This window comes from Cheilinus undulatus, linkage group 8 (assembly GCF_018320785.1).
Source record: "Cheilinus undulatus linkage group 8, ASM1832078v1, whole genome shotgun sequence".
Classification (NCBI taxonomy): Eukaryota; Metazoa; Chordata; class Actinopteri; order Labriformes; family Labridae; genus Cheilinus; species Cheilinus undulatus.
In genome coordinates this window covers 2,970,990-2,992,747 of record NC_054872.1, presented here as the reverse complement: position 1 = coordinate 2,992,747, position 21,758 = coordinate 2,970,990, and the positions used below count along the sequence as shown (strand labels likewise).

Below are 21,758 nucleotides of genomic sequence, written 5' to 3'. Positions count from 1 at the left end.
GATGTTTTTGCACGTCCCTCTACCAGCCTTGGCATCAGTTTTATTTACCAAGAAGCTCCGCCATTAACAATCTATGGCAGCACTAGCATGTCAGCACATATTTTGTCCTGTCGCGCTGATTGGCCGTCATGAATGTGGCAGAACGTTTCTCCAATCACCTTCCTGAAAATTTTTTCACAAGTCCTACTCTTCCCGAACGCTTTCTATGGGACAATGACTTTTTTAAAATTCTGACTTCAAAACCAGATTTCCTAACCTGAGCCAAGACGGTGTCAGCTTTTAGACTGAATAAGATTGTTGTGTTGTCACAAGTCATAACACCATACTACTCTTTTCTCCACAGGGGTGTGTCAAATTGCCTAAGAAACAGAGCCAACCCTAATCTTTTTTGCAGGCCTCTACACACTGCTAAGTAGATAATGGGACAATTTTCTCATTTCTTGGTTGTTCAATTTAAATTTGTATTTAACAACCTGGTCTCTAAACACATTCACTGACCCCGTTTCTGGCAAGCAGGGGCACTCTAACATCCAAGCCAGGTTACAGTCATGGCTGTTTAGGACACAGTGGAGGGCCTCTGGGCTTCCGTCCCACTCTAATCTGTATCTTCTAAACGTAAAAAACCCCCAGAGTGCCTGGAGTCCATGTAAATCATTCTGAATAGATAATTGTTGGATGTTTAATCACCCAGCCCAGGTTATTTGTGTGCACTGGGTCAGATTAAATTATATTTGACAGAGAAAATGTGTCATGTAACCTTGAGCTTATCTCACTGCTGGAGAATGAATGGAAAGTCAGATAGCACAGGCAACACTGGGAGGTTGAAATCAAACTGAATCTGTGATTATATCAAAATAGTAAAAGATTAGATGGAGTAGGTAAGGAAAATAAAGAGGTAGTCCGTAGGGAATAAGAAATGAGTTTGGGTTGAAATATATGCTGGCCTCACTCTTCATGGAGCAGTGGAGGACAATTATAAAGAAGAAAGGTAACAAGGAGGTGATATCTGATTAAGTGTTAAACTCAGCAGGGGGTGTTTTTGTCCAGCGGCAAGTTCAGCAGTTAGGAAGCTCCTTCTCCACTTTATTTTAACAAGGTCTCCCCAAGCAACAGGAACTTTCAGAGACAGAGAGATGCCCCAAGAGAGAGGATGGCCAGTGACAGTTCAGCCTTATTTGCTCCAAGGAGCCACTCACACAAATTGGACCTGATGTTTTCCAGCTGTTCTGCAAATGGCTTGGAGTGAAGGATGACTAGATGGGAGCAGAGAGACGGAATAGAAAGCGATGATGGAAGAGATGACGAGCTGTGGGGGGTCCATATGTATTATTCAGTCTTCAGCTGAGAGATGCGATTCCAAAAAGACGTTCCAATAGGCACACATGGAGACGAAAACATACCTACACTCAGATGATAATTGTGTATAAACCCCACACGTCTACACTCAGGAGCAGGCCCTGTCTCTCACTGACGTCTAATGGAAATTGTGTGTTTGTGTGCGTGTGTTTGGGGAAGCTGGCTGTGTAATAGAAATAATGCAGATGTTGTTGAACCATTTTCACTGTGTGTGGTGTACATGTGTTGAGAATCACTTGGCATCTAAGAGGACCTGTGTTAACACTTAACATGTAAATGTGTTTGTCTATTACTCTAGCTTTAGGATTGATATCTTTCTGTGAAATGTTGATTGTTGTTTCTGTCTTCTTATCAGCTTCTTTTGATGTCTGCTTTACAGATGCTCTCTGCCCCCACGGACGGAGGCGGCTAAGAATGAACACTATATGATGCTGAGAATAACCAAACATTATATGTTTATGTTATATGAGATCTCAAAGTCAATACTTGTGTGATTTGTTCAGCTTTTAAAGCTAAATCTAAAATTCAATAGTTGTGATCATTTTACAGATACCATTTACTCTGGTTAAAGGGCTCTTTCTGTGTTTTTGAGGTTAGGTTGTATGAGGTACTTGGCAGTAGAAGTGGCATTAGCCTCCAGAGATTTCAGTGTGATGCTACTGATCACGCTGTGAGCAATGACCAGTGAGCTAGGTGATACAGCGCTACAGACAGGTACAGTTGCTCCGCATAATTTAGCAAGTTTAAGGTAAAATTGTGCGTTAAATCAGCACTTTTTGCTGACTGCAACAGTCAGCCCTAGGCAGCAGTAGCCTGTCGGCTCAAAAGTAACGTTCGGATGTAGCTTTATCATGGCATCAGTTTGACCAGAACTGGACCAAGTCTCTGTATGGAATAAAGCCTTGTTTCTTAACCATTTTTACTTGGAGCCCCTCTACATCGCCTAAGAAAAGCAGAGCCCCCCACCCAGGACCCAAAAAAGAAGATAAAGTGACACACCGCCACCAAAAATCAACATAGATTTTAACTATTTCACTGATAAAACCCTTAACTCATTGAGTGCCAGCCCTTTTATAAAATGGAAAGTGGCTTGTGCCAGCGTTTTTGGCCATTTTGAGTCATTTTTCAAGACCCACAGAATATTTTGTACTATGACTCTGAAAACACCAAATAGCTCAAATGAACGAAGAAACTCCATTTCATCATGGAAAAAAATGTTTGTTTGCACCTTGTTCCATTCTTGATTTATCTGAAGTTGAATAGAGGCTAGTTTCACCAAAAGGACCACTTGTTTTCTAGAAAGCTGAGAAAAATGAATTTTTGTGAAAGAGAGTCTGTCAAGCAGAACAGTGATTTGAATGTTATAATTTGGCCTTCAGTGACATAAAAGACATCTGAAATTGTATTACAAATGTGATTTTATTGTAAAATAAATAACAATGCTTCCAGGCACTGTCATTCACACTCTGGAACTGGACGGCCTCCACGGGACCCCCCCTATACGCCCACGTCCTCTCCTGCTTGCATGTCCCCTAGCACTGCCTGTAAATTATAGAAGTAATATAATATGTTGTAGAACTGCATAGGGCTTGCTTTTCTCTCAGGTCTGCTTCTGAAATCACAGGAGCATGAGTGATGGTTTCATTCGATAAATTTGGCTGAATACTCAGTGGCTTCCTAACGTTAACTTACCTCCATCGCTCTGGGACGAAGAACAAGATCCGCTCCGCTCACTTGGCAGCCATTCCTTAGAGTCTGGGTCGGAAAAGTCCGTCTCTGAAGTGTCGTCGCTCTATGCATCCAGCTGGCGAGCAGCTGCCTTTTTCCTCCGATGTACGGGGGAGACCTCGCGGCATTCTTTAGCCTCCTGGCCGGCATAGGCAGATGAATGAAGCGCCGATCCCTGGATTCCCTCTCGTTAAGTCCAGTGTTGGTTTCATTGAGTAAGCGACTTCTCAGACAAAAGTTTAAAGTTTTATCCAGCGTCTATATTAGAACTTTTAGCTTAGATTATCTCCGTAACGATCGCTCTGCTCTTTGACCCCAGGGTCTCCACCTATTATCTCTGTGGCTTTGATCTACCGTCTCCTCCGTGTTCCGACCATAAACATTCAACTATGTATCCCAGAAGCCCCAAAATTACTCACAGGGAGCGTGAGAGTGCCCCCTTGTGCCAGCCACCGAAAAAAACCCTTTGATGTATAAATACGTCAATGGCACTCAAGCAGTGGTTTTCAAATGACGTACATACACATCAGTGGCACTCAATGAGTTAAAAAGGCCTGTACATGCTTTTCTTACCAAAAATCCTTTGTATAAACTACTGAATAATTGCTTTATCATGGTTTTAGTCAATTTTTGCAAATCTAATTTTGGCAACCTCATGGCTTAGGGGGTTTCAGACCCCACGCTGGGAACCAATGGCATAAAGAATGAAAACAGCTCTAAAAGCTTTTCATGACTATAGGATAGTTACAGGGGAAAGGGTTAGTTGTTGCGTGAGTGGTTCTATACAATGGCTGCTAGTGGAGCGAGTAGCTCAGACTTAACCACAGCAGCAGTTTTATCAGAACTGGACAACGTGTCTTCATTAAAACAAGTCCAGAGGGCAACACTGAAAGCTTTTCATGACAGAAAAGATGTTTTTGCTCTTTTCCTGGTCTGCTTCGGCATGGGTTTGAGACCATTATGGGTGGGGTCTGTAAATGTATCTAACGGGTGCTGCCGCAGTAGCCGTTAGCATGGATATAGCTGTAGGAAAGAAGCAGATCAATCAGAACTGGACCACATTTCTTTCAAAACAAGAGCATAGAGCCTCACAGAAAGCTTATCTTGGCAGAGATGTTTTTGCACGTCCCTGACCATCACTGGCATCAGTTCTATTCACTGAGAAGCTCCGCCATTAACAAGCTATGGCAGCGGTTGTGCCATTTTGTCTTGTCGTTCTGATTGACTGTCATAAATGTGGCAGACAGAACGGTCCTCCAATCAACTGTCGAGAGTTTTTGGAAAAGTCCTGCCCCTCCAAAGATGAATGTGAAATATTTCCATGAAGTGGATATATGAGACAGTCTGTCAGGTTTGTTGTTTCCTGCTGACAGGGCTTTATGCTTTAAACTTTTGGGTTCTTTAAATTCTCAAACCACAGACAGCACAATTACACACCTCTAAAACCAGTAGTTCTGCCAGAACACACGGTTCACTCAGGCACTTCAACAGGCAGCCCAGAAAGATTCAGTCAGCCATATTCTAGGTTTTAACCTAGTCTTGTTTGAAGTGTTTTATTTTTACCCAGAATGCCTCTGTGTTTAGTAATACAAAACCCCTTTTGCAGTGCAAGCTTTGGCTCTGTGCTCTTCCACCTCAGCATGTGCCATGTCTGGATCAGCTGTTTGGATCTGCAGGCTTGGACAAAGACAACAAAAAACAAACTAAACTAAAACAAAACCAAAAATATGCAATTTTAACGCTGATGTGGCGTTTGCTGTGGATATGATAGGATACTGGTATGACCCAGAGTACGCAGAGGAACAACTACTGCAGACGGAGACTGGGCAGGAAGAAGGAGAGAGGAGACCGTCTTCAATGGGAAGTGTTAAGCATTTGGCCGGGCCCCAGATAGCTCTCCTCTTTATCCCCCCTTATGGGCGGCCTTGAATGTGATTAGAATGTCACAGATCACTGTATGTACACATAAATCCCCACAGGAATTGTTCAACGTCACTCTGGTAAATGATGGTAAAAAAGAGCAAATTTTCTCCCACTCTTGGGACTTAGGATTACTGTCATTGACGTTGGGTCAGGGTGTCAAACTAGACGGCACTGCAAGAAAAATTCTAACATGCTAGTCTTGCTGAATCGTGGTTGTGGAGCGTCTGGGATGTGCAGTTTTTAATATTCGTCGTTCCTGATGTGCATAATCAGACGTTTGACGAGGAGCTGCGACGTCACAGTCTGGCTTAAATCAGGCTGAATTAATGAAGTCTGAGCTAGTCTCCAGTTAAGTTTGTTATTGTTGTTTCTGTCAAAGCCCATGTGCCCAAACAGCTGATCACAATACACTGAGAAGAAGATGCAGCCATAGCTCACATTGCAAAGAGAGCCAAACACAGACTTTCTGGATGAAAAATACAACAGTTCAAAAATTTTGGCCCATTTTATCCTTAAACTTGCTAGATTATGCAGAGCAACTGCACCCGTCTGTAGTGCTGTATAGCCTAGCTTCCTGGTCGGTGCTCACAGCGTGATCTGCTGCATCACGCTGAAAGCTCTGAAGGCTAATGCCACTTCTATGGCCAAGCACCTCTTACAACCTGACCTCAAAAACACCAAAATACTCATTTAGAGTTGAAAGAGCTGCTCCAGTCATCTGGAATGGCTGTAGAAATGTCAACATCAGCATGTGGATTGTTTGTTAATTTTGTCATTTCTTTCAATAACGAGAGAAACCAGACCCTGCTGTATGAATAGTACTAGATTAGCCCAAGTTAAGCTCGGCCTTGTGTGTCTCTCCAGGCCAGGGCAGGGCTGGCACTCTGGCCACAATGAAGGACTCCTTCTGCAGTGCAGAGAGACAGCAGTGGTGAGGGTTTTGCCTGTCCCAAACCAATCATTGCTGCCTAAGGCCTCTTTATACTGTGACTCTACTATTCTGGTGCTCTTAATCAAAGTCCCTCATCTCTGCTCATGCTGGACAGACTGAAAAAGAAGAATGCAGTATGCACAGCTTTTCATTTTGGCTTTAACACAGTACGACGTATTGACACACCTTCAAATTTCCACATAAAAACATTAAGATGGACAAACTTTAAGCTGTCTCTCCAGTGGGTCTGAGTGGAGGAATAATTCTGCTGAATCTGGTCATACATTTTTGGTGCATATGTCCTTGTGCATGTGTAAGAGGAGATCAGGACTTAGGCCTCAATCATCTTAATTAAATCTTATTATAGGGATGGTCTTATACTTGGACTTTTCATGAACCAAATTGGTCTGACAGAGCTAAGAGAAACCTGTTTAGGCTGTCCATCCACATTTATAGAGCTTATTTTATTGCTACACTCGAGTATAAGACCATTCCACAATATTTCAGGTGGCTCAGCACTTCCTTTTTTGATAATTTGACTTAACTGAACTAAAGTTCCATGCTTCTTGTCTTCTCTTCCCTTTTATTTCTTATCTACCTTTCTCTGTCTGTATATTTGCAATCACCTCCTCTGCCTCTTTCCTTCGACTTCCTCCCTCCTCCGTCCCGTTTGGCTTCTCCCTCTGTCTCTCATCCTTCCCTGTTTTCACCTCCAGTAAGGAGGAGGGTGTGCGGAGCTCAGGCGGCTGTGGAGGAGTGGTCCTTTCTTGCACTGACAAGCTGAACAGACGCACTGTGTTGGTTCGACCGGTCAGCAAGCAAGACACTTTCAGCCACTTTTCTGGCTTTTTCCCTCCTGTAAGAATCCATCTCTTCTTCTTTTGGTTTGACTCTGCTTAGCCTCCATTAACTGTGGCATGAAAGCAGGGGCGTAGCTGGGGATTTTGGCCCCCAGAAAGAGGATTACACAGGCCCCCCCTAACTGGCTAGCCAAGCAACAAATGTTTCATCATTTTTTACAAATATGTATGCATTCTGATGTATATTTGAAGCATAATTTCCACATTTATGAGCAATATTTTTACTGTGGTTAAACTGAATTTACTTGCAGTATTTTGCAGCGCTGGACTGTACCATGTGGACATTTTTAAGGGGGGAGCAGAGGCCCCCCAGTATTTAATCTATGTGATACAAATTTCAGTCTGTTGACCGATTCATTTTGTTGCTTTTCATTCAATAATGACAATATAGATAAAAACACACTTTTCATTGCAGGCTCCTCAAGGGCCCCTCCCTTCTGTGGGCCCGGGTAATCAGTACCCTTTCCCCCCGTGCTACGCCCCTGCATGAAAGACTGTTTGCTCCTCGGTTGTTTCTGGAGCCAGTTCTTAATTTAGTTTAAGGACTAATGAGTTTTCATTGACATGCTCAGCTACAAAATGCTCTAAAGCAGTGATACTCTCACATGGCTCTTTTATGTCTTTATTTTTATTCCCCCAGAAACCTTAAAAAGTAAATTTGACTTCAGAAATTATCCATTAAATTCACGATATTCAGTTTGTTTCCCACACTGACACAGACGGCTTTAATTGTCAAACTTAGTTGTCAACCTCTAGTTTTTGTCTGTATATTTCCATTGCCCTTATTTGCAATTTTTTTTGCTAGTTTTATCCCATTTTTACTACTTTTAGCCCATTTTTCCCAGTTCTTTTTGAAACTTTTATCCTATTTTTTTGCCTCTTTTTTTTCCTTTTTTTCCCCATTTAAGCTGCCTTTTGCAATTAAATGCAACTTTTTGCTCATTTTCCCACCTTGTTTTCTGATTTTTGCCCATTTTCTCACCTTTTTGTCCTATTGTTTCCCATTTCTCTCACTTTTTTTCTGATTTTTGCCCATTTTCCCACCTTTTTCTGATTCTTGCCTATTTTCTCAACTTTTTGTTTGACCTTTGCCCGTTTCTCTCACTATTTTTCAGATTTTTGCCCATTTTTCCCACCTTTTTTCAGATTTTTGCCACTTTTGGACAATTTTTGCCACTTCCCACCCATTTTTACCACTTTCTGCTCTTTTTTGCCACTTTTCTTCTAGCATTTGCCTCTTTTTGGCTATTTTAGCTACTTCCCGTCCATTTAAGCTGCCTTCTGCAATTAAATGCCACTTTTTGCCCATTTTCCCACCTTTTTTTGATTTTTGCCACTTTCTGCCCTTTTTGCCACTTTTCTCCCAGTGTTTGCTGTTTTTTGACCACTTTTGCCACCTGTAATTTATTTTAATTGCCACTTTTCACCACTTAGATTGTGGCTCTTGCAGATGTATTTTTCAATAATTTGTCTCTTTGGTTGAGCAGGGTTGAGTAACACTGCTCTAAAGGAAAGTACTGCTGCAGAGCTTTGTTATAAAACATTCATTTTTGTACTAAATTTTTCCAAACAGCTGCTGATCTAATGCTGAAATTTAGAACTAAACTATTTTAGTACGCCACTGTTAATGGATGTGTTTTTGCAGACTTGCTCTGTCTTTCTCATAAACATGCTACAGCTTATGATTTTTTTTTCTACTTGATTGATATTGTGATAATATTCACTTAATATTTGCCTTGGGAATCGCTCCTATGCTTGGATATCCAGATTTCTGATAATTCAGAATTCAGCCATGCTCACATTACTGCTGCAGTAATTATTGGTGAATGCTTCTTTTAGGAGAGGGTGATTTGGTGTTATAATCTAAATTATATGCTTAAATGTGGGCTTTGGTAAATTGGGAAATAAAGTGAATCATTGATATTTTGGTTGAATTTTTCTGTTGAAAAAGGAGTAAATGTCCAATTTGTCTTTCTGTATCAAACCTCCCATCTCCAACTGTAGGTAATGTAAACTTTTCCAAATTTATGTTAATATAGATGTTATTTTGGACAAGTTTAGTGTAAAGACACTGAGAATAGTTGACACTGGTCAGTTCAGCATTTTGTCTGCCTTTTCTCTGCCTCATGATACCTTTTATCAGCATGCTTTATCCTGTCTCATCACTGGCCAGACGGCAGCCAAAGTCCTGGAAGGCTCTCACCAGCAGCATGGCTTCCTTTCAATCACCTACACCCAGGCTGTCACCAAAAACGTCCGTCATAAACTCACCACCCGGCCTGAGCGACCGACACGGAGCGGAGCGACGAACTCCAGCCAGCGGTTCGCCTCTGATCCCTTGGCGGACAGCTCACCTCAGTACCTGAGGGAGATTTTGTTGACAGCCCAGCCCTTCGATGTGGTGCTGTCATGTCCCTTGTTGTCTACAGTAGCAGGCATCTTTCAGGTAGACGCGTAGTGACTGTCAGGGCCTTTAACCAGGGGTGTCCAAACTTTTCCCACTGAGGGCCACATGTAGAAATATTTAAGGATGTAGGGGCTACTTTAATACCCACGAGGTGAGGTATATGAAAGTTTTTAAATCCAAGAAAATGGAGGTTAAGATATGCTTAGTGACTGAGTCTACCTTAATGACTAGTTCAGTCAGGAAACACGCATGATTTGCAGCTTTAAAAATGTCTATTACCTTTTATAATTTAGCACTTATTGCTGTTATTTATGTTTGGTGGTGTGGCTGTTCTGGGATCTCCCTGCCCTCCCACCGGCCTGCGTGGAAAGCATCAAGCATCCTGCTCTCCCTATGCCGTTAAGAAAAGCCTGAAGCAAGGACAGAGGCAGCAGAAACCCCAAAGTAGAGCAGGCATCAATGACGACAGAATGACACTGATTAAGTCAGAAGCAGAATAACGGAGGCGCTGGGGTGGAGGAGGGTTGCAAGAGTAGCTCGCAGAGGGAGCGATGGAGCGTGGCCAGGCTGGAGCAGTTTAAATAGGGCAGCATGAGAGCAATAAGCCAATAGCATGCTCAGAGCAAGTCAGCCAGCATATAGACAATCATTTCCAGGTTTGTGGGGCCAACAATCAGATCTTAGGGGCCCTGTTTGACCCTAGCTACCACTGGCTCCAGCCCCTGGAATATTATTGCTGCTTTTGACAAGATATGATTATTTTGGTTGCCAGTATGTTTACCACAGTTTAATCACAAACACATGAATAAATTCTTCTCGTCAAGATGTTTGTTTACAGAATTAGCATGGTAGCACAGAGTTGTACTAAAACTCTGAAGTGCAATACAGTTTGCCTCAAGCTTCATGTTCAAATGTCGGCCATATTTTATGTTATTTCTAGGGTCTGCTGTGGGCCAATCAAAATTGGACTGTGGGCCACATTTGGCCCTCAAGACATAGTTTGGGCACCCCTGCCTTTAACTGTAAAGCACCGTCTTTAACATAAACATGTGGGTTAAACTGTCTCCCTCTCTCTGAGAGAAAAAGTGTTTCATGTGTTTTCCTTGTGTTTTCAGACTATCGTGCCAAGACGCTACAAGGAACGTGGCAAATCAGGTGGTCAGCCAATGAGAAGCCAGACACTGACATCTCGGTGTTTGCCGCTCATCTACATTAACTCCAGTGTGATCAGAGTGTTCTTCCCTGGTGCACAAGACAAAGACACAGCAACAGGTGAGGGGGCTTTGAATCCCTTTGCAGCATGCATTTATAACCATAGAGCAGTGGTTCCCAACATGGGGTCCGGCACCCCTAAGGGGGGCCTCAAAAGGGAGAGGGGGCGTGGGATCCTGTCTGCTCTGATGTTGTCCAAATAACATGTAAATATATTTTATTTTAAAGCCATTAATAGAAACATAATGTATAAAGGCCAAGGTAATAACAGTTTTGGATTTTTCATTTGTTTTTTTTTTTTCATTTTTGTTTTAAATGTCTTTTTAGTTTTTATTAGTTTTTTCTTCTGGTTTGTTAGTTTAGTCTAGCTTTTATTTTGCAAAAATGCTCTGTTTTAGTTTAGTTTTTATTAGTTTTAGCATTAGTTTTAGTTTTATTGGCAGTATTTGGAACTTGTCAGGGACCAGGGTGCTTCACTTTTCTCTTTATTTATTCAAATTTTGTGTTTGTAAATAATTCAGGTCCCAAAATTACCACTGTATAAAGTATTTCTAATCAAAATCAGGTGATTTTAAACTCTCCAGGCTTGGTCGGTAAGTCTGCCGCTGTCAAAGACTAAGACTAAGGAGATTTTGTCTCTGATTTTATTTTATTACCTCCACCAAGGAGGTCATGTGATCAGGAGGGTTTGTTCATTTTTTAGTTTATTAGCAACATAATTCTAAAAGTTATGGACAGATTTTGATGAAATTTCAGGAAATGTCAGAAATGGCATAAGGAAGAATTGATTAGATTTTGGGAGTGATATGGACCACCGTCTGGATCCAGGAATTTTTTAAAGGATTCTGTACTATTGGGAGATAGGGCTAAAGGCGGAGGTCTGTGCTCTCCAAGTGCTTTTCTAGTTTTAGTCAGTTTTGTCAACACGGAATTAAGTTTCAGGTTTTGTTTTTTTGTAAAACTTAGTTTTTATTTAGTTTCAGTGAACTAAAATGGTTTATGAATTTCAGTTTTAGTTATTTAGTTTGTGTTAGTTAACTATGATAACTATGATAAAGGCCAACACAAAGAAGAAAAAATGAAGAGAATCCGTTAATTAATCTAAAATGTCAATGCTTTTGGAGAAAAAAATCACATTTTTGAGATTATATAGTTGTATATTTATTAGAGTCAAACATAATATCACAGTTTAAAAAGTAGTACATTTACAAGCAATTGAAATTTACACGTTTTAAGTCTTGAATGTTGATGCTAGAAACACAAAGATGTAAAGATTTAAAATCATAAATTTACAACGGTGTTAGGTCAAAAACATGACAAGAAACCAAACTGAAAACAGTCGTCAGGTCTTTGACTTTTTAAATTTGTAGTCACGTAATTTGCAATTTACAACAGTGAAAAAATGTGACTTACTTAAATTACTGACTTTTCTAATTTCCAGATCTTCTTTATTATTTTTTTTTTCTAGAGTGGCCTCACACTGTTGTATGAATGGATAGTTTATACAGAGATCTTTCGTCAAGAACAAGTGTTTTTAGACCAGTTATGTTCAGAGTTTGTCAATGAATAATTAAAATTGATGTTTAACCCTTTATGACCTACCATAGAACAAGTCCGCCAGAGCATATCTTTACATTTTTACATGCTGTAGTGCTGTTTTTGGAGTATTTGAATTGGCTTTACATCAATACAAGCCTTAGAACCCAAATTTCAATGATATGTATGCAATAGGTCTATAGTACCAAATTAAATTGCTCAAAAATGCAAAAAAAAAAAAAAAGAAAAAGAAAAGAAAAATAAACAAGAAAAACGTTAAGCGTATTTTTCTTTTTTACACATTTTCCTAAATCTAGAGATGTCACAGCTGTATCCCTCAAAATTGTGATTGTAAAAAAAAGTTGCACAAGATCATTTCAAACGACAAAAAAATTATTTTTAGCATGTTCATAATGTCATTTTTGAAATACACTTATCTTTATAAACTGTGGCCAAAATGAAAATAAAATGAATTTGTGCTGAATTTGCAAAAAAGACAGCATTTTTAGAAGAAATAAACTATTTACAGTAGTAAACTCAAATCTTTAAGGTGCCAGATACTTTTGAGCACACGTGTTTGCAGAAGACCATGCTAAAACAACATCAAGTGTGACACGTGACCTGCAAAAAAAAACACATTTATATTCTTTTACTAAAAATGTTTGTTGACAGCCTTTTTTTCCATGACAAAAACTAGACTAAGACTAACAAAAATAGATCTGTGATGACTAAAACTGACAAAAACTAAGTTTAGTTTTCATCAAGATGACTAAAACTAGACTAAAATGTAATGTAGTTTTTGTCGGACATTCAAAATCTGTGATATTTCTCCACTGTGGGTAAATCTGCCAAAAACAATGCATCTGTATCTATTCAGCCTCTCAGCTGTAGAAAGCAGGGACCCCAGGTTTGCTTGAGTGCAGAGAACACACTACCATGATTTGGTACCAGATTTAAGCAAGAGAATAAATGCTTGGACTAAAAGTAAAGACTAAAATGTGAGGTCTTTTTATGGACTAAAACTAGACCAAAACTAAAAAGGTTAGAAATGACTAAAATGAGACTAAAACTAAAATCCATTTTAAGACTAAAATTAAAAATAGCTGCCAAAATTAACATTGGTGTGCACTGTGTACTACATTTCTGCAAAAGAAGGAAGGATATTTCCTACTTCTAACTGTGTCCTTATCCTTGAAGAATAAGGAAATCAGAACTCTGGAACACTTTGACTGTGTGATGTGTTAGGGTGCTTTCACATTAGGGGCCCAGTCCCGGATACGGGTGCACTTGAGCCCAAAGTCCGGTTTGTTTTGGTAGTGTGAATGCAAGCGAACCATGCCCGGGCTTCAGGCCCTGGCCCACTTGGGGAGGTGGTCTCGGGCACACTTCAAGTGAACTCTGGCTCGGTTCGGCTGAGATGTGAATGCAACCGCGCTCGGATACGGGACAGAGCACCGTATCAGCTATATGACGTCATCGAAAAATCTAAACTTCTTTCCACAGCGCGGCAGTTTGTTCACATTTTTCCTCAATAAAGGGCAGAAATCATCAGAATCCAGTCAATAAATGGTCTGTTGTGACTCACCTTACAGATGAACACAAGTTAGTCAGTGAGAGGAGGTGCAAAGGCAATTAAAGTCTCCTGTCACCTCAAAAACTGCTGTATCTGAGCAGTGCGAGCCCATTTAATCCTCTGAGCGGTTGTAGATGTGCAGATATGAAGAGCGAAGTTGCTGGTGTAACCTTCATGCTGAGGTTAGCTTTAAGTTTAGTGTTAAATAAAGTAAAGGTAAGTGACTTTAATATACAAGGGCTAGATAAGAAAAGAGGCTTCTAGAAGCTACTGTGAAGCCTATAAGGTGCACCAAACAATACCACAAGAAACACACTCACACAATAACTGATTTTAAAGGATGTCTCCTTGTGTTTAGTGAATTTTTTCTCAAAGAAACAATAATATAAAATTGTTATAACACAAAATCAGTCACAATACACTTTTAACCTTATTACCTGGGTAATTGAAAACAAAAATAAAAACGCATCGCTCTATGTGAGTTTTTTCTTTAATGCCTTCCAGGATACGCATAAGCATTGCACAGTCCTACCGCACAGCTGATATAGTCTCTTAATCTTCTGCATGCAATTGGATTGGATCTAGTTTGTCTCGATGGGTTTTGTAGCTCGCCATCAACATCCAACCGAATCCAGCGGTCACTCTCCGGTTCCAGGTGATCCAGAAAACCTGACCTATAATAGTAAGGTCAGAATTAAACTTAATATCTAATTTCTAATGATGAAATAAAGCTAGCATGATCTCATCAAATTATTTTGTTACCTCATGTTATCAAAATAATAACCATTAGAACTAATGGGCTTTAGAAATGAAAATAATCTCTCATTTAAACACAGTAACAATATTTTTTTAAATCTATAGATTCACACTTATCAAATAACCAATAAATAGTGCACTTTAAATCACTTTACCAGTAATACAGTAATGAAATAATGCACTTTACCAATCAAATAATGCATTCTTAAATGATTGTATGAGTAATACAATAAATATTGCACTTTACAAACCAAATAATGAACTTCAAATCACTGTATCAGTGATACAGTAATTAAATAATGGTAACATCATATACGAAAATAAACTCAAATATGCCACACACTGAAGCCATTAACTGCCTCAGGTAACAAAAAATAAAATGCTTTTAACATTAAATAAAGTTGCTCTTGAACGTGCTAAAAAGCAGTTAAGGGATTTAAACAAAATAATGATTTACTCAGAGCATGAATAAATGTGTTGATCATTAAGCACATCAGATAACTCAACACGTGGCACACTATTAAGATCCATTGAAGTTAGCATTGCTGATGTGTGCTAGCTTGGCTAATGGCTACAGCTAAATGAATAGAGTTTTGCTTGGGGAGTATTAGCCATGGCTAGCAGAGCTAACATTAGCATCGTATTATAATATACACAGCTCAAGGTATTAGCAGCCGTGGCTAGCGGCGCTAACGTTAGCATTAACTTTTGAAATGTTTGCATGATAAATGACGCTCACCATGCAATTCTTTTACTGCAGCAGACTAGTCTTCAGTCTTCTTCCCTTCCAGGAGGTAGCACATTGCAGGAGATGGTTCCGACGGTTTTTATTCACTTTTAAGCTGTTGTTAATGCTTCCAAACTTTTCTGTGCGGCTGACGGTGGTTGCTCAGCGTCTGTGCAGTGGCCTCAAAGGAAGTTCGGGTCACTGTCAAGCTAAGTTTGTACACCCTTGACAGGAAGTGACACTGACGCTGGAGTTGCCCTTCACAACAAAAGCTTAGTTAACCTGGGTTACACTGGCATCTTAAAAGTGATTTTAATCATCCATGGCTGCAGGATGGACTTTTTGCTGGGTCGAAACAAAAACAATCTTTGCTCAGGTCATGACCCCAGTGGTTGCCATGGTAGCTTCTTCTTCCTTCTCCTCCTTGGCGGGGTTGTGAACCAGCTACGTGCACACCGCCACCTGCTGTTTCAGACTGAGTAAATAAGCAAGTGAGCCCAGGCACGGTACGATGTTGCTAGTGTGAAAGCAAGCTGTTGGGGGGGGGGGGTCGCGTCATGGTGTGGTTCGAAACAACTGGACCTAATGTGAAAGCACCCTTAGTGTTACTCCTCTGGTTTTGTATGCAAAAATAATTATTGCTCTCTCTTACTTGGTTAAAAATTCTACCCACAGTTAAAAATAGATATGCAAATAAGAGCGCCGGCGATCCCGTAGGTTTTAAAGGGTTAATTTCATCAAGTGGGCCATGGGGGTGCTCAGCTTTAGTAATCACTGTGACTTATGATGCATTTGGTGATTTCCATCTTAAGAACCACACTGTATTTTCATGTTGATATGAGGATTTTGTGTGATGGATGAACGTACAGTATAATGTAAAATAATATGTTTATTTTTTTGTCTGTGTCTGACCAAGGAGACTCCCATGTGAGAAAAGAAGACACCCTGGTACTAAAGCTGGGCTCCCTCAGCATGGCTCCTCAGGCTGATAACCCTCTGACCCGTACTGTGCTGCGGAAAGACATCTACCAGTGAGTCCAGTTATCTTCTTCCTATAACCTCGCTGCTGAATTGACAGTATGGGAGTACATGGTAGACAGAAAAAATGTCCTCTCTGGATAACGTGTATCTGCAGTCACACAGCTGTATCCCACTCTGCTTTAAAAGATTTCCACGGTTGTGTCAGACCCCCACAGAGCTTACAAATAGTCAAAAGCTGACTTTCAAATGTTTCTGACCAGAAGTCACATTCAGTAAAACCAGTTGTGAGGCAAATATGTGTGTGGGTGTGCACCGGTCCATGAGTGCGTCACTTCTGTGTCAGCGTGATTTTGGCGCTCTAATGGGAGGTTTTAAGGGTACGATAGGTGACAGTGCCATACGGAGCTTAAACTCCTCTGGAGATGACAGAGAGCAGTGAGTGACACCTTCGGGTCTGCCAGGCCTTCCAGCTGAAACACAATACTGTTGACATAAGCCCTCCATGTCAGGTTGATCAAAGCTGCTAGGCAGGGAAAAGCTTGACTTCTGAGGGAAATGGTACTTCAAAAAAAAACAATAACACATTTTCCTAGCTATGGGCAGCTGAGACAATCTGGATTGTGTCATAACTGCCTCATAACCACAGTCCCACAGACTGGCGTGTGTGTATGAGAGAAAAGAAAGCAGTTATGAAAATGGGCAGATGTGAAGCAGCCTGCTCGCATGAAAAGGTTTCAGATACCTGGTTCACAGAAGGACGTTGTTGATGCCAGCTGGAGCAGACTGAACCGTGATTTTTACAGAGCCATTTATGCAAAAACAAAAATGAACCAGGTAAACATTTCACCATTTTACATCGTCATCAGCTGTGTCTGATCCCCACAGACTGTTTGTAAGTCACAGCGATTACCTTATAACAGCTGAGCTATAGCAACCTACAGTCATGGACCAAAGTATTAGCACCCCTGGAATTTTTCCAGAAAAAACATGATATCTCCCAGGAATTGTTGCAATTACAAATGTTTTTGGTACTCATGTTTATTTCCTTTATGTGTTCCATTGGAACAACACAAGTAAAAACCATGCTTGGTGTGACACACACAGGCACACAACACAAAGGCTGAGTCAACTTTTAGACATTCTAACTGGCTTCAGGTGTGATTTCTAGATTGCCAGCACCTGTTACTGCCACAGGTGAGTTTAAATGGGCATCACGTTTGAAATAAAATGATTCACCCACAGTTTAAAAGGGGGCCAACAATTTTGTCCGGCCCATTTTTTGAGTTTTGTGTAAAATTATGTCGATTTTGCCTTTTTTCTTCTGTTTTTTTTAAGTGTTGTTCCAGTGCACATAAAGGAAATAACCTTGTGTATACCAAAAACATTTGTTATTACAACTATTTCTGGGAGACAAAAGAAGTGGCAAAAATGGGCTTAAAGCAGCAAACGCTGGGAGAAAAGTGGCAAAAAATGAGTTACAGGTAGCAAAAATGGACCAAAAGTGGAGAAAACCCTAACCCTAAATGAGTGAAAAGTGACTAAAATGGGCAAGAATCAGATAAAAAAGGGAAAAATGGGGAAAAGCATAAAAGAGTGGCAAATGGGATATTAGTGGTATTTATTTGCAAAAGGCAGCTTTAATGGGCGATAAGTGGCAAATAAAATTTAAAAAAGGGGTAAAAATTGCGACAAGCCAGATAAAAGGGGCAAAAATGGGCTAAAAGCAGTAAAAATGGAATTAAAGTCGCAAAAATTTGCAAATAAGGGCAATGGAAATATGCAGACAAAAGACAGACGCTGACGATGAAGTCCTAAGATTAAAGCCTACTGTGTAAGTGTGGGAAACAAACAGATTTATGTGACTTACAATGGATAATTTCTGAGGTAAAATTTTCCTTTTCAAGGTTTTCTGGGAAAATAATGATTCAAATTAAGACAAAAAAGAGCCACAAATCATCACAAATGAGCCACATGTTGAGTTTCACTGATTTGGAGTCCTTCTTTTGCCCTGAGGAATGTTTTGATAGATAACAGTTTACAGTATAATGAGCATTGCCACAAAATATTCTGTAAAACGATGAGTTATTATCGTCCAGTTTGGGGGATAAAAGTAGGACCAAAAGCTTTATGGAGCTGAATTGAAGTGGAATGACCTACGGCATAGGAGGAGGAAGAAGATCGTGATTGTTGCCTCTGTAGTGTTGTACAGGTAGGTCGCATGAAGCACACTATGCCCTTTTTTTAACCCAGATTAAACTGATCTGTCTAAGCAAAGATGGAAGTGATCGTTAGCTGCAGCTACAGTTGGAACAACTTTTTGATTCCGATCTCCAGCAGCTTAACACAAAGTACCGTAATATTTGTTTCAGACAGCTACTGGTATGTTTTTGTTTTGTTTCCACGGAGACCTTTTGTAATCTTGTCTGCCATGTTGTTATCATGTCATGTGATAAATGATGATCTTGCGGGCATGGAAAATAATCCAGAGTTTTTCTCAGACTTTGACCCCAAAAACAGTTTGACCAGCCATGCAATTTCATCCCATAATTTCCAAAAAAGTTTTTCCCCTGGTAGTTAGAGGATTGGTGGCTCCATGACTGTGGTGCACACATCTGCTTATAGATGCTAGCCTCACACAGCCCTCCACAGTTGCCACACACATGCTACAACGTAGTCAGCCACAAGCACATTAATTTAAAAAGTCAGGCATGCATGCACTCAGTAACGCATTAACTTTCCTGCACAGACATTATTTCACACCCAAATGATCAATGAGCACAGAGATGCACGTTTACATGCTCCGTCTCAAACTTTCCACCGTTTTTACAAACCCATGTTTATTCAGACCCTTAACCACGACACAACAAAGAGTCACCCCGTCCCTTTTTTCATGTCGAACCCCACGCTATACTCCCTTTCTGTGTAGAGTTTGCATGTTCTCCCCGGGCATGCGTGGGTTCTCTCCAGGTTCTCCGGCTTCCTCCCATCACCAAAGACATGCTCGTTAGGTTAACTGAGCACTCTGTAACTGGCTGAAGTGTGAGTGTGGTTGTCTGTCTCTATATGTCAGCCCTGTGATTGGCTGGTGACCAGTCCAGGGTGTACCCTGCCTAATGACAGCTGGGATAGGCTCCAGCCCCCATGACCCTAAACAGGATAAGCAATATAAAAACTGTATGGATGGACAGTTGAAAGCTCCACCCACTCCAGGTTGAACAGCAGGCACTCCTACAGAGGACGGTCATGATGTCAGACCCTTTTTTTACAGATTGTTGACAGTATATAACCACATGTCAGCAAGGGGGGGCATTCATTTGTACATTTGAAGTCTAGGATTCACCGACCAGTTACTTCCCAACATGCTTTGGTGGGTGCAGGAATAAACAGTCAATGTGGAAGGCAGACACAAGGTGGAATACCAGCTCCAGTCACATGTAACAACAATTTATTGATCTCTATGAGCAGATATCTGAATTAAACTGCAGCTGACAGTCCATCATATATTAACCATTCCAAAAAAAATCCATGTAATGCTGCGTTGTTAAAGTAAATTATCATTTAGATTTCCTCACTGGTGATGGATCATACCACTGAACATTTAAAAAGTGGTTTTCTTCTCCTCTTGAGGAAAAGCCTGACAAGTCTTGGCTTTTTACTTTTTACTAGTCTGCATCATGATGATTGCAAACTTACTTTTCCTTAAAGACCCTGTAAAGTGAAATCCAAAGTTTGTGTCTGAACACTCTAGAAATGTTGGAATATGGCTGCTGTAAACATGTGAAAACCCTGAGATCTACATGTGACTGGATTCTGGATTTAGACTGTCAGAAAGTTTTTCACCTCCTGGCTGGGTTTGATGTGGGCGGGGCTTATATGTGGACTGGTGATGTCATGAGCCCATAGTAGGGAATGACCCTGCCCCTCTAACACTACAGTTTCCAGTCTGTTGTAAGCTGATGTCACTGCCTTTATTCAAAGTTAACAGTCAGTTAAATGCTTTTTTTTTGTTCATTGTGAGGTAAATTTACCAAATCTATCAGCCACAGTGGTCTATGGATCATTTAAAGCATCATAACAGAGATTTGAGCCAGAGAACTGACTTTGTGTCTTCTTCTAAGGTCAACAAAAGGTCAAGAGACAGGCTAATGGTTTGAGTGGTTGTAGCATTGAGAGGATTGTATTTCTCCTTAGTGGGTGTGGCCTCAGCCAATTCAACAGACACGCCCACACCATCCTGGAGCAGAGCTTACTGCCTCATTTTTAATGATTTTGAAGCTTAATTTTATAAACTTAAAGATGTTTTATCTGACTGAAATTTGACCTGGGGGTTCAGAACACAGTGAGCTGTCATACAACAAACCTAAATATGGATTTATGTTCACTTTACAGGGTCTTTTATTTACACGTTCCACAGACGTTTCAGTAAAACATAATAAAAACAACATTTTTGTGCTCATACTGCTGAAGTGAATGGAAGTGAAGGCCAATGAGCACCAAACGCTGGCTTCACCAGAATCACAGAGGAATTTTTATCCATTCAAATATCATCAATCAGATGGTGATAAACAATAATCCTTTGTAATCACATGTAGAAAATAAGACAACACAATATCTCAATTTAAAAAAGAGGTCAGACTTTAAGTAAGTGAGAAGATATCCCTCCTTTCATACACAGTTCTCTAGGATTACTGGTTTTAACTTTACAAAGTTTAGAAAACATGTGTGAACTTTTTCTTCCACTGATGTGATGCTCTATGAAACATCTTTGATATTATTTTCCCTAGATTATTTACAGACCATGTTTGTTTTTTATATATTCTCTACCTCAGGGGGTTCTCAACCTTTTCAGCCCTCAACCCCCAAAATAAAGGTGCCAGAGACCGGGGACCCCCACTGTACCTGAAGGTGGCTGAACACAGACATGCACATTCAAGAATAGTCATGTGGAGACAAGGCCACCTATTAAGGGGGAACAATGGGAGAGCTTTCTGGGGCCCAGCCAAACTGGGGGCCCAGCCAAACTGGGGGCCCAGCCAAACTGGGGGCCAACAAAATCATGGTCCATTGTAAAGTTCAGCTGTGGTACTTTAGATTTGACCTGAATAATAACCACTCTTATCAAAGAAACACATTTTAATTCATTTGTGTTGCAAGTAGGGATGTAAATCACCATTTTCATCACAATACGATACAATATTGATTCTCAGAACAGCGATTTGATATTTGCTGATATCACAAAGTCTGCCACAATTCGATTTCAATTTGATTCGAGTTAGAGGCCTGCGATCGATATCAGACAATATTGTGAACCCATTTACCACAATCTGTTACTTTTCACATAAAGGAAAAAACACAGTATTGATACTCTCTTGGCTGCTAGCCATTACCTGCTATCCGCACCTACCGGTGTTGTGACTAGTGGATGGGCAAAAACTGCCATAACCAAACATGTGGGGGAACTTTCAAAATAAAAGCATAAGGTAAAAATGGGGATTAATATTGATGTTTATACTTTGAATTGATTTGACTGAATCATTGCTCAAACAGTCGATATATCGATCCAGACTGATGAATCATTACACCCATAGTAGTAAGTAGCCCTTTTAGAAATGTAAAGAAATAGCTAAAATGGGTTAATGATGGCAAAAAATGGTGGGAAAGGTGGTGAAATTAGATTTTAAAAGCAGCATAAATTGATTAGAAATGCCAAAAATTTGAAAAAGTGGCAAAAAATAACCAAACAATGGCAAAAATGGGTTAAAGTGGTA

The 21,758-nt window shown here is 40.3% G+C and overlaps 2 protein-coding genes across 7 annotated transcripts in view; both read left to right on the top strand.

Annotated features, from left to right (window-relative positions):
- The window catches only part of LOC121513254 (NLR family CARD domain-containing protein 3-like), a 945,231-nt gene that overhangs the window by 366,306 nt on the left and 557,167 nt on the right, over nt 1-21,758 (top strand). The window lies entirely within an intron of this gene.
- Nucleotides 1-21,758, top strand: part of LOC121513252 (vacuolar protein sorting-associated protein 13B-like) — a 481,863-nt gene that overhangs the window by 231,071 nt on the left and 229,034 nt on the right. The window contains exons 28-31 of one of the 3 annotated variants that reach the window (XM_041792863.1): nt 6,655-6,796; nt 8,972-9,244; nt 10,321-10,477; nt 15,929-16,040. In XM_041792863.1, the coding sequence (XP_041648797.1) occupies nt 6,655-6,796; nt 8,972-9,244; nt 10,321-10,477; nt 15,929-16,040 (684 nt within the window). Of the gene's footprint in view, nt 1-5,871; nt 5,939-6,654; nt 6,797-8,971; nt 9,245-10,320; nt 10,478-15,925; nt 16,041-21,758 lie in introns of all 3 variants that reach the window. The other 2 variants (XM_041792864.1, XM_041792862.1) reach the window with 2 other exon arrangements.